The sequence below is a fragment of the Coregonus clupeaformis genome, chromosome 18, assembly GCF_020615455.1.
Source record: "Coregonus clupeaformis isolate EN_2021a chromosome 18, ASM2061545v1, whole genome shotgun sequence".
Classification (NCBI taxonomy): domain Eukaryota; kingdom Metazoa; phylum Chordata; class Actinopteri; order Salmoniformes; family Salmonidae; genus Coregonus; species Coregonus clupeaformis.
Genome location: NC_059209.1, coordinates 18,160,648 through 18,187,966, shown reverse-complemented (window position 1 = coordinate 18,187,966; position 27,319 = coordinate 18,160,648). Strand labels below are relative to the sequence as shown.

The 27,319-nt window shown below is 43.9% G+C and overlaps 1 protein-coding gene across 2 annotated transcripts in view; it reads left to right on the top strand.

The window, feature by feature from the left end:
• The window catches only part of LOC121550561 (spermatid perinuclear RNA-binding protein-like), a 76,844-nt gene that overhangs the window by 6,506 nt on the left and 43,019 nt on the right, over positions 1-27,319 (top strand). For both annotated transcript variants that reach the window (XM_041862873.2, XM_041862872.1), the window contains exons 2-5: positions 12,955-13,123; positions 13,892-14,130; positions 14,754-14,919; positions 17,978-18,122. In XM_041862873.2, coding sequence (XP_041718807.1) covers positions 13,121-13,123; positions 13,892-14,130; positions 14,754-14,919; positions 17,978-18,122 — 553 coding nt within the window. In that variant the 5' untranslated portion in view covers positions 12,955-13,120. The remainder of the gene's footprint in view (positions 1-12,954; positions 13,124-13,891; positions 14,131-14,753; positions 14,920-17,977; positions 18,123-27,319) is intronic.

The following is a 27,319-nucleotide window of genomic DNA, read 5'->3' as shown; positions in this document are numbered from 1 at the left end:
CTGTACTGAACTCTACTGTAGTGAACTCTACTCTACTGTGCTGTACTCTACTGCGCTGTACTATACTGAGCTCTACTGTGCTGTACTCTACTGAGCTCTACTGTGCTGTACTTTGATGCCCAAACGTGTGAAACACGTTGATTGGTCCAGACCAACCAATTTGGTCTTGTTTGGGGGCAGAGCCCATTAAAATAATAGCCAGTGTGTAGAATAATACCCAAATATGCAAAGGAGGATATTGCATATTTATACCTTTTGTGTACCTATTTAGGATATATTGCCATGAAGAGAATTACATTTATATCCATAATTATTCATTTCTGTGTAAGACAGATCAGGGACCCATGATGAAATTCCATTACTGCAATTCCGTTACCGGGTGTAAATCCACTTCACTTACTGTAGTTAAATAACCAAAAGAGATTTGTTCAAAGTCAATGTGTCATGTCATAGCTGACTCCCCATTCTTGAATCTTAATTCTGAGTTTTTGGAAAACGTGGACACAAGAAACTGAGGAAGATTTTACCAGAATTCTCTTACCAAACTTTGCATCTGCACAGTTCTTCCAGTAAATGTGTTTTTTTTAAAAAAAATTCTGGGTAAATTGTTCAAAGTAGTCCCTGTGCATAGTTTTATGATTTGTTAAACTTTGAAATCAATGGTTTTTGTTGGCATACATTTTACGTGAAAATCTGAGTCTCAGCGCAATCCCGTTATTGTGGAATTGCCCCTCTATTGTTGCTAGTGTCACAGTGGTAGGCTAGGTTTGGAGCAGATGTGGGTGTAAATAGGCCTACCTCCTGAAGTGTTGTCAAACCTGAGATGAATACCAGCTATCTACACTTTTCTTTTCTTTGCTACACTATCTTCTTCAGCACTCTACGTACAGTGAGGGAAAAAAGTATTTGATCTCCTGCTGATTTTGTACGTTTGCCCACTGACAAAGACATGATCAGTCTATAATTTTAATGGTAGGTTTATTTGAACAGTGAGAGACAGAATAACAACAAAAAAATCCAGAAAAACGCATGTCAAAAATGTTATAAATTGATTTGCATTTTAATGGGGAAATAAGTATTTGACCCCTCTGCAAAACATGACTTAGTACTTGGTGGCAAAACCCTTGTTGGCAATCACAGAGGTCAGACGTTTCTTGTAGTTGGCCACCAGGTTTTCACACATCTCAGGAGGGATTTTGTCCCACTCCTCTTTGCAGATCTTCTCCAAATCATTAAGGTTTTGAGGCTGAAGTTTGGCAAACCCGAACCTTCAGCTCCCTCCACAGATTTTCTATGGGATTAAGGTCCGGAGACTGGCTAGGCCACTCCAGGACCTTAATGTGCTTCTTCTTGAGCCACTCCTTTGTTGCCTTGGCCGTGTGTTTTGGGTCATTGTCATGCTGGAATACCCATCCACGACCCATTTTCAATGCCCTGGCTGAGGGAAGGAGGTTCTCACCCAAGATTTGAAGGTACATGGCCCCGTCCATTGTCCCTTTGATGCGGTGAAGTTGTCCTGTCCCCTTAGCAGAAAAACACCCCCAAAGCATAATGTTTCCACCTCCATGTTTGACGGTGGGGATGGTGTTCTTGGGGTCATAGGCAGCATTCCTCCTCCTCCAAACACGGCGAGTTGAGTTGATGCCAAAGACCTCGATTTTGGTCTCATCTGACCACAACACTTTCACCCAGTTCTCCTCTGAATCATTCAGATGTTCATTGGCAAACTTCAGACGGGCATGTATATGTGCTTTCTTGAGCAGGGGGACCTTGTGGGCGCTGCAGGATTTCAGTCCTTCACGGCGTAGTGTGTTACCAATTGTTTTCTTTGTGACTATGGTCCCAGCTGCCTTGAGATCATTGACAAGATCCTCCCGTGTAGTTCTGGGCTGATTCCTCACCGTTCTCATGATCATTGCAACTCCACGAGGTGAGATCTTGCATGGAGCCCCAGGCCGAGGGAGAGTGACAGTTATTTTGTGTTTCTTCCATTTACGAATAATCGCACAAACTGTTGTCACCTTCTCACCAAGCTGCTTGGCGATGGTCTTGTAGCCCATTCCAGCCTTGTATAGGTCTACAATCTTGTCCCTGACGTCCTTGGAGAGCTCTTTGGTCTTGGCCATGGTGGAGAGTTTGGAATCTGATTGATTGCTTCTGTGGACAGGTGTCTTTTATACAGGTAACAAGCTGAGATTAGGAGCACTCCCTCATTAAAATGCAAATCAATTTCTAAAATTTTTGACATGCGTTTTTCTGGATTTTTTTGTTGTTATTCTGTCTCTCACTGTTCAAATAAACCTACCATTAAAATTATAGACTGATCATTTCTTTGTCAGTGGGCAAACGTACAAAATCAGCAGGGATCAAATACTTTTTTCCCTCACTGTATGGCTCATTGAAGTGAGCCTCTTACAGTTTTCAGCCTGACTGAAATAGACCATCAGAGCCAGAGGCTTTTTTTACTGATTGTTTTACTGGCACTGAAATATTCATGCCAGCGTTTTTGAACAGGCACCACATTCTCCTCTTTCACTGTATTTTGAGCAAGCATCACGAGGCTCTCTTCTTTCAGACACATTTACAGTTGAAGTCGGAAGTTTACATACACCTTAGCCAAATACATTTAAACTCAGTTTTTCACAATTCCTGACATTTAATCCTAGTAAAAATGCCCTGTCGTAGGTCAGTTAGGATCACCACTTTATTTTAAGAATGTGAAATGTCAGAATAATAGTAGAGAGAATTATTTATTTAAGCTTTTATTTCTTTCATCACATTCCCAGTGGGTCAGAAGTTTACATACACTCAATTAGTATTTGGTAGTATCGCCTTTAAATTGTTTAACTTGGGTCAAACGTTTTGGGTAGCCTTCCACAAGCTTCCCACAATAAGTTGGGTGAATTTTGGCCCATTCCTTCTGACAGAGCTGGTTTAACTGAGTCAGGTTTGTAGGCCTCCTTGCTCACACACGCTTTTTCAGTTCTGCCCACAAATGTTCTATAGGATTGAGGTCAGGGCTTTGTGATGGCCACTCCAATACCTTGACTTTGTTGTCCTTAAGCCATTTTGCCACAACTTTGGAAGTATGCTTGGGGTCATTGTCCATTTGGAAGACCCATTTGCGACCAAACTAACTTCTTGACTGATGTCTTGAGATGTTGCTTCAATATACCACATAATTTTCCTTCCTCATGATGCCATCTATTTTGTGAAGTGCACCAGTCCCTCCTGCAGCAAATCACCCCCACAGCATAATGCTGCCACCCCCGTGCTTCACGGTTGGGATGGTGTTCATCGGCTTGCAAGCCTTCCCCTTTTTCCTCCAAACATAACAATGGTCATTATGGCCAAACAGTTCTATTTTTGTTTCATCAGACCAGAGGACATTTCTCCAAAAACTACGATCTTTGTCCCCACGTGCAGTTGCAAACCGTAGTCTGGCTTTTTTATGGCGGTTTTGATGCAGTGGCTTCTTCCTTGCTGAGCGGCCTTAAAGGTTATGTCGATATAGGACTTGTTTTACTGTGGATATAGATACTTTTGTACCTGTTTCCTCCAGCATCTTCACAAGGTCCTTTGTTGTTCTGGGATTGATTTGCACTTTTCGCACCAAAGTACGTTCATCTTTAGGAGACAGAACGCGTCTCCTTCTTGAGCGGTATGACGGCTGCGTGGTCCCATGGTGTTTATACTTGCGTACTATTGTTTGTACAGATGAACTTGGTACCAAATTATGTCAATTAGCCTATCAGAAGCTTCTATAGCCATGACATCATTTTATGGAATTTTCCAAGCTGTTTAAAGGCACAGTCAACTTAGTGTATGTAAACTTCTGACCCACTGGAATTGTGATTAAGTGAAATAATCTGTCTGTAAACAATTATTGGAAAAATTACTTGTCACGCACAAAGTAGATGTCCTAACCGACTTGCCAAAACTATAGTTTGTTAACAAGAAATTTGTGGAGTGGTTGAAAAATGAGTTTTAATGACTCCAATCTAAGTGTATGTAAACTTCTGACTTCAACTGTAGCTATTCTTCGGCTCCCCCAAGGAGGACTTGCTAGGTCCCTTGGGGTAGTCGCTGGTTGCTGCAGGCTAGTTAGTTGAAGATGTGGTAGTGGTGGTGGTGGTAATGGTGATTAAGGAGTGGTTAAGGAGTCTTTTACGTCAGTACCAGTTAAGTGGTAGGCCTATGTGATCAGTGGTTTAGACACACATGCACACACACACACAGAATCCAGAGTTGTTGTTGTAGTGATATCCCCCAAGGCTGGGCTGCTGCTAGTCCAATGGACCTGGGGTGGATGATAGTATCACCGATGGTGAATCTGAAGATCTGAATTGGCTGCTAGCTGGAGGTCTACTAGCCTAAATGGCTAGAGACACACTAGTTTGTGGTTTTTGGAAGCTGTGCAGATTGTGTCCACTTTTTCCACCATTTCTAAAAACCTGTTTTCTCTTTGTCATTATGGGGTATTGTGTGTAGATTGATGAGGGAAAAAAATGCATTTAATCCATTTTAGAATAAGGCTGTAATGTAACAATGTAGAAAAAGTCAATTGGTCTGAATACTTTCCGAATGCACTGTACATAGAATAAACATACGTCTGCTGTAATTTTTGGACATTTTCAGTGGTTGCCTGAAAAAGGCGCTTTATGAGCTGGTCATTGAACATCATTCAGCCCTAGGTCACAATGTGAGAGAGGGTAGGCATGGTGGTTTGACGGTGAGTACCTTGCCACAGCCAGCATATTTGAATTAGGGTTGAATATTTTCACAGTATTTTACACGTTCCATCCCGAGAATTAATCACTTTTCTCCTGGGTAACCCGGTATTTCCCGCAAAAAACGGAAGTGTCATTCAGAAGCATTATAAAGCATATAAATAGGCCTATGTCTGGATTTGAATAGAGCTTTGATTGAAAATTCAAGCCTGATTAAATACATTTTATGAGCCCTACACTTTATGACATATATTGAGCCCAAGCCCAAAAAAGGCAAAATCATTGTGCCGTTATCCAATACATAGGCTATATGATACACTGCACATTACGCACGACAGAAAAACGTAAAAGCACATACAGTGGGGAAAAAAGTATTTAGTCAGCCACCAATTGTGCAAGTTCTCCCACTTAAAAAGATGAGAGAGGCCTGTAATTTTCATCATAGGTACAGGTCAACTATGACAGACAAAGTGAGATTTTTTTTCTCCAGAAAATCACATTGTAGGATTTTTAATGAATTTATTTGCAAATTATGGTGGAAAATAAGTATTTGGTCAATAACAAAAGTTTCTCAGTACTTTGTTATATACCCTTTGTTGGCAATGACACAGGTAAAACGTTTTCTGTATGTCTTCACAAGGTTTTCACACACTGTTGCTGGTATTTTGGCCCATTCCTCCATGCAGATCTCCTCTAGAGCAGTGATGTTTTGGGGCTGTCGCTGGGCAACACAGACTTTCAACTCCCCCCAAAGATTTTCTATGGGGTTGAGATCTGGAGACTGGCTAGGCCACTCCAGGACCTTGAAATGCTTCTTACGAAGCCACTCCTTCGTTGCCCGGGCGGTGTGTTTGGGATCATTGTCATGCTGAAAGACCCAGCCACGTTTCATCTTCAATGCCCTTGCTGATGGAAGGAGGTTTTCACTCAAAATCTCACGATACATGGCCCCATTCATTCTTTCCTTTACACGGATCAGTCGTCCTGGTCCCTTTGCAGAAAAACAGCCCCAAAGCATGATGTTTCCACCCCCATGCTTCACAGTAGGTATGGTGTTCTTTGGATGCAACTCAGCATTCTTTGTCCTCCAAACACGACGAGTTGAGTTTTTACCAAAAAAGTTATATTTTGGTTTCATCTGACCATATGACATTCTCCCAATCCTCTTCTGGATCATCCAAATGCACTCTAGCAAACTTCAGACGGGCCTGGACATGTACTGGCTTAAGCAGGGGGACACGTCTGGCACTGCAGGATTTGAGTCCCTGGCGGCGTAGTGTGTTACTGATGGTAGGCTTTGTTACTTTGGTCCCAGCTCTCTGCAGGTCATTCACTAGGTCCCCCCGTGTGGTTCTGGGATTTTTTATCACCGTTCTTGTGATCATTTTGACCCCACGGGGTGAGATCTTGCGTGGAGCCCCAGATAGAGGGAGATTATCAGTGGTCTTGTATGTCTTCCATTTCCTAATAATTGCTCCCACAGTTGATTTCTTCAAACCAAGCTGCTTACCTATTGCAGATTCAGTCTTCCCAACCTGGTGCAGGTCTACAATTTTGTTTCTGGTGTCCTTTGACAGCTCTTTGGTCTTGGCCATAGTGGAGTTTGGAGTGTGACTGTTTGAGGTTGTGGATAGGTGTCTTTTATACTGATAACAAGTTCAAACAGGTGCCATTAATACAGGTAACGAGTGGAGGACAGAGGAGCCTCTTAAAGAAGAAGTTACAGGTCTGTGAGAGCCAGAAATCTTGCTTGTTTGTAGGTGACCAAATACTTATTTTCCACCATAATTTGCAAATAAATTCATTAAAAATCCTACAATGTGATTTTCTGGAATCTGATTTTCCCCACTGTAGATGTAGCTATGCTCTCTTGGGTAAATAAATTAAACAAGTTCCAGTAGGCTAACCTTTTTGAGTGTGAAATGTATTCTTGAACTGTATTGTATTATACTCTATTATATGGACTGGAATTACGCACCATGTTCAAACCATGATAAAGCAGGGAGAGAACATGCGATTCTGGTGCAGCACATGCAGCCTACAAAGTTACAAGTATAGGCTAGGGAATTAGATTTTAATTTGTCATAATATTTCCCCTAATGTTATTAGCCTACCTCCTCTTTCTCACTCTAGTGTTGCATCATTCCTTCCTTGCTTTCAACAGTTAAATGAAATACGTTTCGTATTCCTTATCTTCATCATTCTAATGACATGCTTGAATAATATACACTGCTCAAAAAAATAAAGGGAACACTAAAATAACACATCCTAGATCTGAATGAATGAAATAATCTTATTAAATACTTTTTTCTTTACATAGTTGAATGTGCTGACAACAAAATCACACAAAAATTATCAATGGAAATCAAATGTATCAACCCATGGAGGTCTGGATTTGGAGTCACCCTCAAAATTAAAGTGGATAACCACACTACAGGCTGATCCAACTTTGATCTAATGTCCTTAAAACAAGTCAAAATGAGGCTCAGTAGTGTGTGTGGCCCCCACGTGCCTGTATGACCTCCCTACAACGCCTGGGCATGCTCCTGATGAGGTGGCGGATGGTCTCCTGAGGGATCTTTTCCCAGACCTGGACTAAAGCATCCACCAACTCCTGGACAGTCTGTGGTGCAACGTGGCGTTGGTGGATGGAGCGAGACATGATGTCCCAGATGTGCTCAATTGGATTCAGGTCTGGGGAACGGGCGGGCCAGTCCATAGCATCAATGCCTTCCTCTTGCAGGAACTGCTGACACACTCCAGCCACATGAGGTCTAGCATTGTCTTGCATTAGGAGGAACCCAGGGCCAACCGCACCAGCATATGGTCTCACAAGGGGTCTGAGGATCTCATCTCGGTACCTAATGGCAGTCAGGCTACCTCTGGCGAGCACATGGAGGGCTGTGCGGCTCCCCAAAGAAATGCCACCCCACACCATGACTAACCCACCGCCAAACCGGTCATGCTGGAGGATATTGCAGGCAGCATAACGTTCTCAACGACGTCTCCAGACTCTGTCACGTCTGTCACATGTGCTCAGTGTGAACCTGCTTTCATCTGTGAAGAGCACAGGGCGCCAGTGGCGAATTTGCCAATCTTGGTGTTCTCTGGCAAATGCCAAACGTCCTGCACAGTGTTGAGCTGTAAGCACAACCCCCACCTGTGGACGTCGGGCCCTCATACCACCCTCATGGAGTCTGTTTCTGACTGTTTGAGCAGACACATGCACATTTGTGGCCTGCTGGAGGTCATTTTGCAGGGCTCTGGCAGTGCTCCTTCTGCTCCTCCTTGCACAAAGGCGGAGGTAGCAGTCCTTCTGCTGGGTTGTTGCCCTCCTACGGCCTCCTCCACGTCTCCTGATGTACTGGCCTGTCTCCTGGTAGCGCCTCCATGCTCTGGACACTACGCTGACAGACACAGCAAACCTTCTTGCCACAGCTCGCATTGATGTGCCATCCTGGATGAGCTGCACTACCTGAGCCACTTGTGTGGGTTGTAGACTCCGTCTCATGCTACCACTAGAATGAAAGCACCGCCAGCATTCAAAAGCCAGGAAGCATAAGAACTGAGAAGTGGTCTGTGGTCACCACCTGCAAAACCAGTCCTTTATTGGGGGTGTCTTGCTAATTGCCTATAATTTCCACCTGTTGTCTATTCCATTTGCACAACAGCATGTGACATTTATTGTCAATCAGTGTTGCTTCCTAAGTGGACAGTTTGATTTCACAGAAGTGTGATTGACTTGGAGTTACATTGTGTTGTTTAAGTGTTCCCTTTATTTTTTTGAGCAGTGTAGGAGTAGAATAAGATGCAGACGGCTTTCACTTCTCTTCACAAGGATTGAATGGTTATGGGTCTGAATAAATAACTGCTATAGCCTACCGCCATCGCACGTTCGCTCTTCTTTCAAAGTACCCTTGAGTTCTATTGGCTGCTGTATTTAACATTCAGCAAACAAGAGCTTGCGTCCCTCTTCAAATAGTCAGTCTATTGGTCTATATGTCCAGCAAGCTATTCTACTCTAGCTTTTCCTGCATGGGACTCCAAGAGCTAAGGAGCCTTTTCTACAGAGAGAGGCCAGTGGAGCACAGGTGCGTGTTTTGCAAATGTATTACAAATAAAAAACAGAAATACCTTATTTACATAAGTATTCAGACCTTTTGCTATGTTTCTCGAAATTGAGCTCCGGTGCATCCTGTTTCCATTGATCGTCCTTGAGATGTTTCAACAACTTGATTTAGAGTCCACCTGTGGTAAATTCAATTGATTGGACATGATTTGGAAAGGCACACACCTTTCTATAAAAGATCCCACAGTTGACAGTGCATGTCTTGGTAAATCTTGGTAACCGGGTTCCCGCCATTCAACCCTAATTTTAATAAGTAAATAATCAATAGTACACTTCAATCAAGCAGCCCTGTCCTCATCACATTATCACTTAGTTAATGTTAGCTGGCTGGCTAGCTAGCAATCTGTGCTACTTACAGTGCCTTCAGAAAGTATTCAGACCCCTTGACTTATTCCACATTTTATTACGTTACAGCCTTATTCTAAAATTGATTCCTCTTTAAGGAATACCTGGGATAGGATAAAGTAATCCTTCTACCCCCCCCCCCCACCCCAAAAAAATAATAAAAAAATAAATAATAATAATTGTAAAGTGGTTATCCCACTGGCTATAGGGTGAATGCACCAATTTGTAAGTCGCTCTGGATAAGAGCGTCTGCTAAATGACGTAAATGTAAAATGTAAATGTAAAACATTTTCAGCAATCTACACACAATACCCTATAATGACGAAGCAAAAACAGGCACACACCTGTCAATATAAGGTCCCACAGTTGACAGAGCAAAAACCAAGCCATGAGGTCGAAGGAATTGTCTGTAGAGCTCCGAGACAGGATTGTGTCGAGGCACAGATCTGGGGAAGGGTACCAAAAAATATCTGTAGCATTGAGGATCCCCAAGAACACAGTGGCCTCCATATTCTTAAATGGAAGAAGTTTGGAACCACTAAGACTCTTCCTAGAGCTGGCCGCCCGGCCAAACTGAGAAATCGGGGGAGAAGGGCCTTGGTCAAGGAGGTGACCAAGAACCTGATGGTCACTCTGACAGAGCTCTATAGTTCCTCTGTGGAGATGGGAGAACCTTCCAGAAGGACAACCATCTCTGCAGCACTCCACCAATCAGGCCTTTGTGGTAGAGTGGCCAGACGGAAGCCACTCCTCAGTAAATGGCACATGACAGCCCACTGGAAGTCTGCCAAAAGGCACCTAAAGACTCTCAGACCATGAGAAACAAGATTTTCTGGTCTGATGAAACCAAGATTGAACTCTTTGGCCTGAATGCCAAGCGTCATGTCTGGAGGAAACCTGGCACTATCCCTACCGTGAAGCATGGTGGTGGCAGCATCATGCTGTTGGGATGTTATTCAGCGGCAGGGACTGGGAGACTAGTCAGGATTGAGGCAAAGATGAACGGAGCACAGTACAGAGAGATCCTTGATGAAAACCTGCTCCAGAGCGCTCAGGATCTCAGACTGGGGTGAATGTTCACCTTCCAACAAGACAACGACCCTAAACACACAGCCAAGACAACGCAGGACTGGCTTCGGGGCAAGTCTCTGAATGTCCTTGAGTGGCCCAGCCAGAGCTCGGACTTGAACCTGATCTAACATCTCTGGAGAGACCTGAAAATAGCTGTGCAGCGACGCTCTCCATCCAACCTGACAGAGCTTGAGAGGATCTGCAGAGAAGAATGGAGAAACTCCCCAAAAAGAGGTGTGCCAAGCTTGTAGCGTCATACCCAAGAAGACTCGAGGCTGTAATCGCTGCAAATGTGCTTCAACAAAGTACTGAGTAAAGGGTCTGAATACTTATATAAATGTAATATTTCCGTTGTTTATTTTGAATAAATTAGCAATAATTTCAAAAAACCTGTTTTGCTTTGTCATTATGAGGTATTGTGTGTACAGTCGTGGTCAAAAGTTTTGAGAATGACACAAATATTAATTTTCACAAAGTCTGCTGCCTCAGTTTTTATGATGCCAATTTCAATATACTCCAGAATGTTGTGAAGAGTGATCAGATGAATTGCAATTAATTGCAAAGTCCCTCTTAGCCATGAAAATGAACTTAATCCCCCCCAAAAAATTCCACTGCATTTCAGCCCTGCCACAAAAGGACCAGCTGACATCATGTCAGTGATTCTCTTGTTAACACAGGTGAGAGTGTTGACAAGGACAAGGCTGGAGATCACTCTGTCATGCTGATTGAGTTAGAATAACAGACTGGAAGCTTTAAAAGGAGGGTGGTGCTTGAAATCATTGTTCTTCCTCTGTTAACCAAGGTTACCTGCAAGGAAACATGTGCCGTCATCATTGCTTTGCACAAAAAGGGCTTCACAGGCAAGGAAATTGCTGCTAGTAAGATTGCACCTAAATCAGCCATTTATCGGATCATCAAGAACTTCAAGGAGAGAGGTTCAATTGTTGTGAAGAAGGCTTCAGGGCGCCCAAGAAAGTCCAGCAAGCACCAGGACCGTCTCCTAAAGTTGATTCAGCTGCGGGATCGGGGCAGCACCAGTGCAGAGCTTGCTCAGGAATGGCAGCAGGCAGGTGTGAGTGCATCTGCACGCACAATGAGGCAAAGACTTTTGGAGGATGGCCTGGTGTCAAGAAGGGCAGCGAGGAAGCCACTTCTCTCCAGGAAATACATCAGGGACAGACTGATATTCTGCAAAAGGTACAGGGATTGGACTGCTGAGTACTGGGGTAAAGTCATTTTCTCTGATGAATCCCCTTTCCGATTGTTTGGGGCATCCGGAAAACACCTTGTCCGGAGAAGACAAGGTGAGCGCTACCATCAGTCCTGTGTCATGCCAACAGTAAAGCATCCTGAGACCATTGTGGGGTTGCTTCTCAGCCAAGGGAGTGGGCTCACTCACAATTTTGCCTAAGAACACAGCCATGAATAAAGAATGGTACCAACACATCCTCCGAGAGCAACTTCTCCCAACCATCCAAGAACAGTTTGGTGACAAACAATGCCTTTTCCAGCATGATGGAGCACCTTGCCATAAGGCAAAAGTGATAACTAAGTGGCTCGGGGAACAATACATCGACATTTTGGGTCCATGGCCAGGAAACTCCCCAGACCTTAATCCCATTGAGAACTTGTGGTCAATCCTCAAGAGGCGGGTGGACAAACAAAAACCCACAAATTCTGACAAACTTCAAGCATTGATTATGCAAGAATGGGCTGCCATCAGTCAGGATGTGGCCCAGAAGTTAATTGACAGCATGCCAGGGCGGATTGCAGAGGTCTTGAAAAAGAAGGGTCAACACTGCAAATATTGACTCTTTGCATAAACTTAATGTAATTGTCAATAAAAGCCTTTGACACTTATGGAATGCTTGTAATTATACTTCAGTATACCATAGTAACATCTGACAAAAATATCTCATAACACTGAAGCAGCGAACTTTGTGAAGACCAAAACATTTGACCACGACTGTATTCCCCTCATGGCAGCTTCTTGTCATTGTTGCTAGCTATCTGACGGTCCAGAATCATAACAACACACATACTCCTGCGTTGTCAGCTAACCCGTCTATAGTTTTGGCAAGTTTAAATGAAGACTTCTAAAACAATGACAAACCTTTTCCGGTCGCACTGCCTGCCTGTTTACTATGTGAGTGTGTTTTTACTCTCTGAACTTCAGTCAGAACCTTACATTTTTAAAAAGAGGGTTATGTGTCAGACTCTGTCCCTTTGTCTCATGCTGTGCTCACCATCTGCTGTTGTAGAGGTTTTCAAAGTCATTAAAAAGTCATCAGTGTGGCTTACTTTTAATTATCCCTGTAAAATCACCTAGCCTCTCCATTCAGGTTGAGATAATGACACTCATAATGTGATCGCGGATCTAAATTGAAAATGTAAAACAAGGAAGGCTCTGATGAATAGAGGGGCATAGCTTGTATTCTAGTTGTTAGGTCAGAATGTCAGATAATATCTATGATTACATTTTTGTTACCCATAATAACAAATAAATAACTCACTTGATCTTTCTTTTTTGAGAAATACCTAGGCTATATATTTGGTTGCAATCGATAACATACATCTGCTTTTTTGGTTGATGTTGGCTGTTTGTAGTTATGGCTGGACATATGCCAGTGTGATAAATGCTTATCATTTCTATCCCATCTCCTTTTATTCCTCCCACAGCTGTGCTGATTTACCTGTATCTCTGCCACGTGGGACACGAGCTAGCTGATGGGTCAGAGGTGACTGCACGAGGAGGCGGAGTTAGGGTCCCCTGGTCCTAACCTAGACCACACCCAGTCACACTCCTAGACCAGAGAGGTCTGTGGTCCTTGCCTCTCCTCTAGAGATGGTGAGGTGTGTGTGTGTGTGTGTGTGTGTGTGTGTGAGAGAGAGAGAGAGAGCATCTGGCTGAGTGCGAGGATGTCTGTCCAAGTAGGTTGTTTGTCTGTGGCTATATTGTATGTTTGGGTCTGACTGTCTGTTTATGTGTCTGTATGTCAGATCTTGAATAAAGACGGGTTGTTTGAGAGGAGAAAGAGAAATATATAGGAGATGTGTACTGTATGTGTTGAGGTTGTTGATGTGCTCCCCTCTCTCTGATATAGAGGTGTGAATTCCCTGGTGGTACAGAAAGAGATTAGCTAGGTCGTGATAAATGACCCACCTCCAGCTCTGAGGACTTGAGCCTCCCCTCCTCAGTCTCCACACACTAGCCTATGAATTATTCAACCCTATCATAAATAACCCACTGTAATGAGTGATGCCTACACACTGCACACAGAGAGGGAGGGAGGGAAGAGAGATAGAGAAAGGAAAGTGAGACTGACCTTGAGCTCAAAGCTCCACATGGTGCTCTCTCTGTACTGTGTACAGTTGGGCTTGCTAAACAGCACACATTTGCTGATACAGCTGATTTGTAGGCAAGCACACACTGGCTTCGTAAGTAGGACAAATGGAAATTCGCAGCAGCACTGGTTGCTAGGAGGTGCAGCGTAAGATGGCATGTCTGACACCAAGAAAAGTCCTTACTGCAACTGGCCAACTCATTTGTCTTTAGAATATTGACAAAGGATCACATGTTCTGAATGACTCATTATTTGTTTTTCCTTCCTCTCAGAGGTCCATCCGATCGTTTGCCAACGACGACTGCCACGTCATGGCCAAGCATGCCGACATCTACCCTTCGCCAGAGGAGCTGGAGGCGGTCCAGAAGCTGGTGTCCACCGTGGAATGTGCCCTCAAACAGGTGTCTGACTGGATGGACAACCTCAACGCATCCCTAAGCAAGGCCCCGACCACCACCACCACCGACGTCAATGCTGCTGGAGACTCTACCGGCACCCACGGCAGCACAAAGTGAGTTCTCTTCTACAATGTCACAAAGGCTTGAGGTACTTTATATTTAGTGTTTCTTAATCCTGGTCCTGGGGACCCAAAAGGGTGCACATTTTAGTTTTTGGCCTAGCAATATACACCTGATTCCATTTCTCTACATAGTAGGTTTTAACAAAGCAGTTATACAGTTACTGCTTCCTCTGTTCTGGTGAAAATGTGTAGACTACATAAATGTTATTTCGACATGTGACAAGAGTGTCTGAAAACAAAATATTTTAGTTTATAACTCTTCAGTTCTCTGTTAATGGCGTCCTTAGAAACTAGTGGCGCAGTGGTCTAAGGCACTGCATCGCAGTGCTAACTGTGCCACTAGAGATCCTGGTTCGAATCCAGGCTCTGTCGCAGCCGGCCGCGACCGGGAGACTCATGGGCGGCGCACAATTGGCCCAGCGTCGTCCAGGGTAGGGGAGGGAATGGCCGGCAGGGATGTAGCTCAGTTGATAGAGCATGGCGTTTGCAACGCCAGGGTTGTGGGTTCGATTCCCACGGGGGGCCAGTATAAAACAATATGTATTCACTAACTGTAAGTCGCTCTGGATAAGAGCGTCTGCTAAATGACTACTGCACTGCTCTGTCTTCAACAGGCCCCAGAGTGTGTCGATCCTGTGTGGGGTGATGCGGGTGGGTCTTGTGGCTAAGGGCCTCCTGGTTAAAGGAGACTTGGACTTGGAGCTGGTCCTGATGTGCAGAGACAAACCAACCAAACTACTTCTGTACACTGTTAGTGCCAACCTGCCCTTGCAACTACAGGTCAGTTTTTACTCAAACATTTTACATGAGCAAAATAACCGTAACATTTTAAAATTAATGGGATGGCACATTATCCAAGGTGAGTTCCGAATACCACGTAATGTAGTGCAGACTAGAGGTTGACACGGGAGTGAAAATTAATTCCTGTCCCGTACTGTCCTTATCCCGCAACAGTTCTATAACCCCTGAACTTTCCTGTCTCGTCCCGATAAAAATCCCTCCCGTCCTGTGCTCATTTGTAGGCGCAGAAATCAGAAATAACTTCCTCCGTTAGCTGCTTGTCTGTCTGTCCCCCGCTCTGCATGCAGAATTGCACAAGTGGAAACCAAGACTGTTCTCAGGGCAGGCCTGGTTGTAGCTAGATATGTTTGAGTTGTGTCGGGGACAATTTTAGCTAACCCTAACCCTTTTCCTGACCTTAACCTAATTCTCCTAACATGCCACGTTAATTCTCCTAACATGGTGGGTAAGTGCTCCTAACCTGCTAGAAAAAGTCACTGCTAGTCAAAACCGGCAGACCTGCCCTGAGACCAGTCTGAGTATCCACTAATGCGTAGCCATAGCAACTGCTCCATTTGGCTGCTGCTCCACGCTCCCGAGACAGTTGCCTGCACAGTGCACACACAGCTGATAACAACTACATTACGGGATTTTGGCAATGAAGACAGCCCTTCTACCAGAGTCGGATGAACTCATATATAAATAAACTCATAGATATAAACATGTGCAATTGTGTATGTCTCAGCGTGCATCTGAGGTAAAGTAGTGACTGGCTACAACTGGAGCGAGGCGTGCTAAAGTGAGCTGACGGAAGGGGGAGGGGATTAAATAGAATTTTTATTTTGTAATTCGTTTTATTAAGTAAACCTTATTAGGCCTAAATTTTTTTATTTTATTTTTTTAATGAAATGCTCCACACATTACATACAATACCAGTCAAAAGTTTGGACACACCTACTCATTCAAGGGTTTTTCTTTATTTAATTTTTTTTTTTACATTGCAGAATAATAGTGAAAACTATGAAATAACACATATGGAATCATGTAGTAACCAAAAAAGTGTTAAACAAATCAAAATATATTTTATATTTGAGATTCTTCAAAGTAGCCACCCTTTGCCTTGACAGCTTTGCGCACTCTTGGCATTCTCTCAACCAGCTTCATGAGGTAGTCACCTGGAATGCATTTAAATTAACAGGTGTGCCTTCTTAAAAGTTAATTTGTGGAATTTCTTTCCTTCTTCATGTGTTTGAGCCAATCAGTTGTGTTGTGACAAGGTAGGGGGGTATACAGACGATAGCCCTATTTGGTAAAAGACCAAGTCCATGTTATGGCAAGAACAGCTCAAATAAGAAAAGAGAAACGACAGTCCATCATTACTTTAAGACATGAAGGTCAGTCAATACGGAACATTTCAAGAACTTTTAAAAGTTTCTTCAAGTGCAGTCGCAAAAACCATCAAGCGCTATGATGAAACTGGCTCTAATGAGGACCGCCACATAAATGGAAGACCCAGAGTTACCTCTGCTGCAGAGGATAAGTTCATTAGAGTTACCAGCCTCAGAAATTGCAGCCCAAATAAATGCTTCACAGAGTTCAAGTAACAGACACATCTCAAGTCCAAAATTTGTCCAAATATGAGATTTTTGGTTCCAACCGCTGTCTTTGTGAGACGCAGAGTACTTGAACGGATTATCTCCGCATGTGTGGTTCCCACCGTGAAGCATGGAGGAGGAGGTGTGATGGTGTGGTGTGCTTTACTGGTGACTGTCTGTGATTTATTTAGAATTCAAGGCACACTTAACCAGCATGGCTACCACAGCATTCTGCAGCGATACGCCATCCCATCTGGTTTGCACTTAGTGGGACTATCATTTGTTTTTCAACAGGACAATGGCCCAACACACCTCCAGGTTGTGTAAGGGCTATTTGACCAAGAAGGAGAGTGATGGAGTGCTGCATCAGATGACCTGGCCTCCACAATCCCCGACCTCAACCAAATTGAGATTGTTTGGGATGAGTTGGACCGCAGAGTGCAGGAAAAGCAGCCAACAAGTGCTCAGCATATGTGGGAACTCCTTCAAGACTGTTGGAAAAGCATTCCAGGGGAAGCTGGTTGAGAGAATGCCAAGAGTGTTCAAAGTTGTCATCAAGGCAAAGGGTGGCTATTTGAAGAATCTCAAATGTAAAATATATTTTGATTTGTTTAAAACTTTTTTGGTTACTATATGATTCCATATGTATTATTTCATAGTTCTGATGTCTTCACTATTATTCAACAATGTAAAAAATTGTAAAAATAAAGAAAAACCCTTGAATGAGTAGGTTTGTCCAAACTTTTGACTGGTACTGTATTTCTACCCGTCCCCTCCCCCAAACCTCAGTTTATAACTATTCCTGTACTGCCTGCTCCTGTGGACTGTTGATTCTGGACTATCCCGAACTTGACTCTAGAACTTGAATCTCATTCCTGCCGGAATCCCGCGGGACCCGCAAGACCCGCGGGAGTCCTGTTCCCGTGTCAACCTCTTGTGCAGACCTGAGCGTACCACAGCTCTTTTCTGTAGTGTAGTGCAGAAAAGACTACATCCACCACTGCTTTCTGTAGTGCAGAGCTGACTACTGTACATGGTCTCCCTGTGCTCCCTCTCTCCCTCATTATCACCGAGTTAATTACCGCTCGAGTCTGCTGTGCAGGTTATCATCAAGGGACGATTCCATTTGCACCTCTCGGCTTTTCAGCGAAGGAGGTGGAGTGAGGTTGACACAGAAGGGGAGAGATGAAGCATTATTCAAAGCAACTAACTGCTAGACTAGAGAATACACCTGAATCTTTCTCCCTGTGAACATGATCACTACAAAACTGGAAAGACAATAAAATGCCATGCATAGAAAATGATATTGGAAGTTTTGTTATGATGCCTATGAAGATTAAACATGTTCTGATAATTTAAATTGTAGTAATATAATAGTGTGTAATGTGAATGTGTTGAACATGTTGTGTGCATGCCACAGCTAGCTTATGATCTGCCTCAACCCTCATTGGTTGCCCTTGCAGACGCTGACAGAGGACAAGTACGAGGTACGGTCGAGCGTGTCGGAGTCAGCCATCTGGGTGGTCAACGTCAACGACCCCAAATTCTCCCTGAAGGTCACCCTGTCCTCACTGGCCATGAGAGATGAACACACTGCCATAGACCAAGGTATTTACCCCTCTGTCAGTCCTCCAATGAGAAAAATATGTTTATTTAACCTTTTGAAGGATTTAATTAGTTGAATGTATGATTTTATCTGACAATTAAAATAAACATAAAGCTGCTCCAGCTGAAGACAACATAATATACCTTTAAAATCTATCAACTTATACTTTTAAAATCTATCAGTAAAACCTGAACCCTTATTTCCATTGTGGTCATTAAATGAACAAGGCAGGGTTAAAATCAAATCAAATCAAATTGTATTTGTCACATACACGTGTTTAGCAGATGTTATAGCGGGTGTAGCGAAATGCTTGTGCTTCTAGCTCCGACAGTGCAGTAATATCTAACAATTTCACAACATATACCCAATACACACAAAACTAGTAAGGAATGGGATTTAAGAATATATACATATATGGACAAGCAATGACAGAGCGGCATGGACTAAGATACAGTACAATATTATAGAATAGAATGCAGTATATACATATGAGATGAGTAGTGCAAGATATGTAAACATTATTAAAGTGACTAGTGTTCAATTTCTTAAAGTGGCCAGTGATTTCAATAGGCAGCAGCAGCCTCTAATGTGCTAGTGATGGCTATTTAACAGTCTGATGGCCTTGAGATAGAAGCTGTTTTTCATTCTCTCGGTCCCAGCTTTGATGCACCTGTACTGACCTCGCCTTCTGGATGATAGCGGGATGAACAGGCAGTGGCTCGGGTGGTTGATGTCCTTGATGATATTTTTGGCCTTCCTGTGACATCGGGTGTTGTATGTGTCTTGGAGGGCGGGTAGTTTGCCCCCGGTAATGCGTTCGGCAGACCGCACCACCCTCTGGAGAGCCCTGCGGTTGTGGGCGGTGCAGTTGCCGTACCAGGCGGTGATACAGCCCGACAGGATGCTCTCAATTGTGAATCTGTAAAAGTTTGTGAGGGTTTTAGGTGCTAAGCCACATTTCTTCAGCCTCCTGAGGTTGAAGAGGCTCTGTTGCGCCTTCTTCACCACACTGTCTGCGTGGGTGGACAATTTCAGTTTGTCGGTGATGTGTACGCCAAGGAAGCTTTCCACCTTCTACACTGCGGTCCCGTCGATGTGGATAGGGGGGTGCACCCTCTGCTGTTTCCTGAAGTCCACGATCATCTCCTTTGTTTTGTTGATGTTGAGTGAGAGGTTATTTGCCTGGCACCACACTCCCAGAGCCCTCACCTCCTCCCTGTAGGCGGTCTCGTCATTGTTGGTAATCAGGCCTACTACTGTTGTGTCGTCTGCAAACTTGATGATTGAGTTGGAGGCGTGCTTGGCCACGCAGTCATGGGTGAACAGGGAGTACAGGAGGGGGCTGAGCACTCTTGTGGGACCCCAGTGTTGAGGATCAGCGACGTGGAGATGTTGTTTCCTACCTGCACCACCTGGGGGCGGCCAGTCAGGAAGTCCAGGACCCAGTTGCACAGGGCGGGGTTCAGACCCAGGGCCTCGAGCTTAATGATGAGCTTGGAGGGTACTATGGTGTTGAATGCTGAACTATAGTCAGTGAACAGCATTCTTACATGGGTATTCCTCTTGTCCAGATGGGATAGTGCAGTGTGATGGCGATTGCATCATCTATGGATCTATTGGGGCGGTAAGCAAATTGAAGTGGGTCTAGGGTGACAGGTAAGGTAGAGGTGATATGATCCTTGACTAGTCTCTCAAAGCACTTCATGATGACAGAGGTGAGTGCTACAGGGCGATAGTCATTTAGTTCAGTTACCTTTGCTTTCTTGGGTACAGGAACAATGGTGGCCCTCTTGAAGCATGTGGGAACAGCAGACTGGGAAAGGGAGAGATTGAATATGTCCATAAACACACCAGCCAGCTGGTCTGCGCATGCTCTGAGGACGCGGCAATGGATGCCGTCTGGGCCGGCAGCCTTGCGGGGGTTAACATGTTTAAATGTCTTAATCACGTCGGACATGGAGAAGGAGAGGCCACAGTCCTTGGTAATGGGCCTCGTCTGTGGCACTGTGTTATCCTCAAAGCGGGCGAAGAATCTGTTTAGCTTGTCTGGAAGCGAGACGTCTGTGTCGGCGACGTGGCTGGTTTTATTTTTGTAGTCCGTGATTGTCTTTAAATCCTGCCACATACGTCTCGTGTCTGAGCCATTGAATTGCGACTCCACTTTGTCTCTATACTGATGTTTTGCCAGTTTAATTGCCTTGCGGAGTGAGTAGCTACACTGTTTGTATTCTGCCATATTCCCAGTCACCTTGCCATTGTTGAATGCGGTGGTTCGCGCTTTTAGATTTGCGCGAATGCTGCCGTCTATCCACGGTTTCTGGTTAGGGTAGGTTTTAATAGTCACAGTGTGCACAAAATCACCTATACACTTCCTGATAAACTCAGTCACTGTTTCAGTGTATTCGTCTAAATTATTTTCGGAAGCTACCCGGAACATATCCCAGTCCGCGTGATCAAAACAATCTTGAAGCGTGGATTCCGATTGGTCAGACCAGCGTTGAATATTCCTTAGCACGGGTACTTCCTGTTTGAGTTTCTGCCTATAGGAAGGGAGAAGCAAAATGGAGTCGTGGTCAGATTTGCCGAAAGGAGGGCGGGGGAAGGCCTTATAACCATCCCGGAAGTTTGAATAGCAATGGTCGAGGATTTTAGCAGCGCGAGTACAACAGTTGATATGTTGATAGAACTTCGGCAGCCTAGTCCTCAAATGTGCTTTGTTAAAATCCCTGGCTACAATAAATGCAGCCTCAGGATATGTGGTTTCCAGTGAAGTTCTTTGAGGGCTGTCGTGGTATCGGCTTGAGGGGGGATATACACGGCTGTGACTATAACCGAAGAAAATTATCTTGGGAGATAATACGGTCGGCATTTGTTTGTGAGATATTCTAGGTCGGGTGAACAGAAGGACTCGAGTTCCTGTATGTTACTACAATTACACCATGAGTCATTAATCATGAAACACACACCTCCGCCCTTCTGCTTCTCGGAGAGATATTTATTCCTGTCTGCGCGATGAACTGAGAACCCATCTGGCTGGACCGATTTCGACAGAATATCCCAAGAGAGCCGTGTTTCCGTGAAACAGAGTATGTTACAGGCCTTGATGTCTCTCTGGAAAGAAATCCTTGCCCGCAGTTCGTCGACTTTTTTAACCAAAGATTGAACATTAGCGAGTAGAATACTTGGAAGCGGTGGGTGGTGTGTGCGCCTCCTAAGTCGAACCAGCAGGCCGCTCCGAGTGCCTCTCCTTCGCCGGCGATGTTTTGGGTCAGCCGCTGGAATCAGTTCAGTTGCCCTGGGGAGAGCAGAAAAGGATCTGCTTCGGGAAAGTCGTATTCCTGGTCGTAATGCTGGTGAGTTACCGCCGCTCTGATATCCAATAGTTTTTCCCGGCTGTATGTAATGATGCAAAACACTTTCTGAGCTAATAATGTAAAAAATTATACCTAAAAAAACAAAATACTGCAAAGTTTCCTAAGAGCTAGTCGCGAGGCCGCCATCTTCGTCAGCGCCAGGAGTCTAAGTGGTTAGAAAAGAGGGAAGATTAGGAGAGGTGGGGAAGCAGAGGAAAGCGGAGGAAGGAGCGAATGAGGGAGACTGCGGGAATGAGGGATGTACAAAGCAGAGGTGAAAGATGACAGGAATGGGGTGTGGAGAAAAGAGGCGAGGGAGGGTGATAAAGGAGGGTTGAAAGCTGACAGGAGTTGGTCAGGTGTGAAAGTGTGAATAGCCATCTGTCTCGGGTTTCTCCTTACAGCATTCTGTCTCATCATTCTTGTCTAACAGAGAGTCAGGGTGTTTATCCTATCCTTTCCCAACATCCAGTTTGTGGGAAACTGCAAAATGCAGCAATGGAGACAGAGGGTGCTTATTCTGTGGTTTTTAAAAAGGGAATACAATTTTTTTTTAAAGGAATGAATGAAAGGACGTGAAGAGCAGCAATTATGTAAAACCTATTGTAGTGTGTCAACCCCACTAGGGGAGACTGAAAAAAGATTTTCAGCATTCTGTACAAAAGGTCCTCGCAGCATAAATGTTGCATTGAGTGTGTTATTTGTGAAACACTGGAGCAGATGAATGCTAGGAGAGAGATTTTGTCCTCAGCCTCTAAATACTCTGCACAGCACAAGCAAAGAAGTTTCATTTTAATTGTGTAACCAACACAATATGCCACCAGCACAAGCTCTCCTGCGACCTCTAGTTCTGGTGAACAACATGAAAGTAGAACACAGACTGACTGTATTGAAGTTTGTTCTATTCATAGAATTAGAATTAGGATTCTATTTCTAAGGTTCCATCTGACCTCACAACTCAAAACTGGTTGTCTTACCACAGCATCCTTAACCCTGCGAAAGGCACATTGCCCCCCGAAACGGATCTCCATAGAATGTTTGGGATTATATATAGTGTGCAAATGTCTTTATTTTACCACAGCACCCCAGCCCAGCGTCTGTGGATTATCAAACCTGGAAGCGCCGGGCTGGGAGCCAGCCTAGCGACGAGGCCCAGCGCAGGACACCCGGGTACAAGGGGCTTCCCCTATAAAACCACTCTCTGCCTAGCCCTAGACATCGCTCCCCCCCCCCCCCTCCTCTGTTCAATGTACTTCTCTTCTCTGGGTTACTCTACACCAGGGCTGTTCAATTCAGGTCTTGGAGGGCCGAAACCCATCTGTTTTTTGTTTCTACTTTGTAGTTAATTGCACTCACCTGGTGTCCCAGGTCTGAATTAGTAGAAGGAGACGATGAAAACCAGAAATGTTTTGGCCCACCAGGACCGACATTGAACAGCCCTGCTGTACACCATGAAATTCTGGTCCATGTCCAATTCAGAGCCGACAGAAGACAGGCAACTGGTATCCAACTGCATTCTTGATTGCCGATATTCAACATATTTGATATTTTGTTGAAGAGTGGTTGGCCTTGCACATTGATATTCGACGACTCTCTCTAACTTTGCTGTTGATTTGCTCAGAATGACATCCCATAACTTCATGTTGTAAAGTCAGTGGTATTAATACGTGGTATACATTTTCTTAGTTTTTTGGTCACTAATGAAAGTCTAAGCTGATGACGTCAGAGAGCTCTAATTGGGGTTGTCTTTTTGGAATGTAGTCCTTATGATTGATGGCTTCTTCATGACCTGCAGCTGGTGGAAACTGGAGAGACAGTTCTACATAGGAAGGGCTCATGAGGCTCCATTCGCCTGGTTTCTTTTCATCAATTTATTCCTGCCCAGTGCCTACTGGCACATTTTCTTAGCGTATTTTTTTTTTCTTCTGTTGAATTAGTTAAGTGTTATAAGGGTATTTTTAAGTGAATCAAAGACACTGAATCAAAACATTGCAGGGGAATGAAAAGGCAATAACTTAGCAGGAACTGAAAACGTAACATAAGTTTACAACCTGATATTTCTGGCTGAGAAAATACTTTTAAAACTTTTTATATTCTGTCTTATTAAAACTCCACAGTTTTTATAAAGTCTCAAGTTGCACTTGAAAGGCAGAACAACGAGTGCACTCAAGGATAATGCCATAAATATCAGTCCCTCACTGAACTATTTCTGCATAAAACAGTCAAATCATTGCAATATTATTGCATGAAACTGAGACCCGTCACCGCAGTACAAAAAGAGGGCTTGCAATTTTAACCAATCACTGCACATTTACCGCATGATATGGTTCAATCAAGCCACATGTCAACAAAAGTTTTCCCTTGTCAGTGCATTTTCACGACAAATTTGACAAAATCATTGCATATTGCCATACAAAATGGCGGAATTGCTGCAGCAAAATCAATAATTTTTACCCGTAAATATTACAGAAAATCCCTGCGAAATCCTGGAGGGACTGAGATATAGTGTATATTTTGTGCCTTTATGGTCCTTTTTACAGTTGAAGTCGGAAGTTTACATACACCTTAGCCAAATACTTTAAACTCAGTTTATCACAATTCCTGACATTTCATCTTAGTAAAAATTCCCTGTCTTAGGTCAGTTAGGATCACCACTTTATTTTAAGAATGTGAAATGTCAGAATAATAGTAGAGACAATGATTTATTTCAGCTTTTATTTATTTCATCACATTCCCAGTGGGTCAGAAGTTTACATACACTCGATTAGTATTTGGTAGTATTGCCTTTAAATTGTTTAACTTGGGTCAAACGTTTCGGGTAGCCTTCCACAAGCTTCCCACAATAAGTTGGGTGAATTTTGGCCCATTCCTCCTGACAGAGCTGGTGTAACTGAGTCAGGTTTGTAGGCCTCCTTGCTCACAAACGCTTTTTCAGTTCTGCACACAAATGTTCTTTGGCTGCGTGGTCCCATGGTGTTTATACTTGCGTACTATTGTTTGTACAGATGAACGTGGTACCTTCAGGCGTTTGGAAATTGCTCCCAAGGATGAACCAGACTTGTGGAGGTCTACTTTTTTTTTTCTCTGAGGTCTTGGCTGATTTCTTTTGATTTTCACATGATGTCAAGCAAAGAGGCACTGAGTCTGAAGGTAGGCCTTGAAATACATCCACAGGTACTCCTCCAATTGACTCAAATTATGTCAATTAGCCTATCAGAAGCTTCTAAAGCCATGACATCATTTTCTGGAATTTTCCAAGCTGTTTAAAGGCACGGTCAACATAGTGTATGTAAACTTCTGACCCACTGGAATTGTGATACAGTGAATTATAAGTGGAATAATCTGTCTGTAAACAATTGTTGGGAAAATTACTTGTGTCATGCACAAAGTAGATGTCCTAACCGACTTGCCAAAACTATAGTTTGATAACAAGAAATATGTGGAGTGGTTGAAAAACTAGTTTTAATGACTCCAACCTAAGTGTATGTAAACTTCCGACTTCAACTGTAAGTCCTTGCAATCCCTGGGCCAAGATCCTTAGCAGATGCCTGTACTTTATATTTCCCAGATCTCCCCTGGGGCAGACCATGAAGGCCCTCAGTCTAGCATTAGGAGGTGTGACATGGGTTGACCCAATTGCTTCATTTGCTCATCTTGTTTGTGTTCCACCTCTTCCATAATGTCCAGCTTTCACAACGGTCTCTATGGCAAAGATCTGCAAAACCACACAGACTGCTCTTACAAACCCCTCCATAAATACAGTATACTGCTGCACATGTCTACTAACCTTACACTTAAAATGGCCAGTGTAACTACTAAATTCAAAAGCTAATAATCTTAGACCAATAATTCGCTATTGAAGAAATCAGAAAATCTATTTTATTTCCAACTCGCTCAATAAACCAATCCAGGAATTAACATTTAAAACCTACAAATAAGTGGATATTACTATCCAATTTCATTAGTCAATGTTAATATAAATATTTGAGCGAAAAACCTGTCCCAACGGTTGGAGTCAATTATTCATCACATAATACAATTACCGATTCTAAAATAAGATGTACTAGCGAATGTAATTCATGCCAAAAAGGCATTTGATTGTGCGGAGCGGGGTGATCTTCTTGTAACTTTGAAATAGCCTGAATTGGTTGTGGTTCTAGCTGCAGGCCTATATTCAGTAGATGTCGCATCCGTTACAAGACCATGGTGCTTGCCTTTGGAGCAGCGAGGGGAACGGCACCTCTGTACCTTCGGGCTCTGATCAGTCCCTACACCCAAACGAGGGCATTGCGTTCATCCACCTCTGGCCTGCTGGCTCCCCTTCCTCTGCGGAAGCATAGTTCCCGCTCAGCCCAGTCAAAACTGTTCGCTGCTCTGGCACCCCAATGGTGGAACAAGCTCCCTCACGACGCCAGGACAGCGGAGTCACTCACCACCTTCCGGAGACATTTGAAACCCCACCTCTTTAAGGAATACCTGGGATAGGATAAAGTAATCCTTCTACCCCCCCACACACAGCGGAGTCGCTCACCACCTTCCGGAGACATTTGAAACCCCACCTCTTTAAGGAATACCTGGGATAGGATAAAGTAATCCTTCTACCCCCCCCACACACAGCGGAGTCGCTCACCACCTTCCGGAGACATTTGAAACCCCACCTCTTTAAGGAATACCTGGGATAGGATAAAGTAATCCTTCTACCCCCCCACACACACAGCGGAGTCGCTCACCACCTTCCGGAGACATTTGAAACCCCACCTCTTTAAGGAATACCTGGGATAGGATAAAGTAATCCTTCTACCCCCCCCCCAAAAAAAAAAATTGTAAAGTGGTTATCCCACTGGCTATAGGGTGAATGCATCAATTTGTGAGTCGCTCTGGACTAGAGCGTCTGCTAAATGACGTAAATGTGCCCTTGAGCAAGGCACTTAACCCTAATTGCTCCTGTAAGTCGCTCTGGATAAGAGCGTCTGCTAAATGACTAAAATGTAATGTAAATGTAATGTGGATTACATTGCTAATTTGCCACATTAATTATTTGGAGGGGATGAAGAGAATATCTCTCTTACTAAGCCCAGAGTTCTTTAGTGTGGTCTGCGGTCCGTTTGCTCATCCCATAGCAATCACCCCCTAGCTAACTGCTCCCAAGAAACTGAGCCTTCACTTTCTTTCCAGGGTGGTGTCCTCACTCTCAGATGTTTATGTTCTGTCTTTCTGCTGTTGCTTTTTATTTTCGCCCATGGCTCAGTTCCAGCCATGGCAGGGCAGGGTTGATCCCACAGGAAGCCAGTGTGGTTTAGTAACCATAAACATCTGATTGACCTGCAAGACAGAAAATACCAGCATGGTGTCCTACTACAATACATGACAAACACATTGAATTATGACTCAATTTCATTTTTTCAATTACACAATTCCAACGCTTTCCAACTACTTCTCTAAACATCCTTGAGATCCTCAAGACAGTAGTTACAGAACTAATCTCCAGACATTATCCCCTTCCATTCTCCCCATTAAAAGAAATATCTGTCCTGTGTCCTGAGATGGGGCCATGCTCTCATTTTCATTGTCCCGCACTGTACTGACAACACTAATCTGGTGGTGAGGCCATTGAAGTAGCCACTGATCTGCATCTAGACTGAGTACCCATCTGGCAGGGCCGCAGCAGAAGCATGTGCTCACATTTACTCCTGTAACCTTCTGTGCAGGATGGGGGGAAAAAATAGAATGAGTTGCGGGGACATTTTTGAGTTCTATCAGATCAGTAGGATGCTAATTATAGCCGGCCACCCTACTTGCCTGTGTGTCTGTGGGTACGTCCTAAATAGGCACCCTATTCTCTAAAG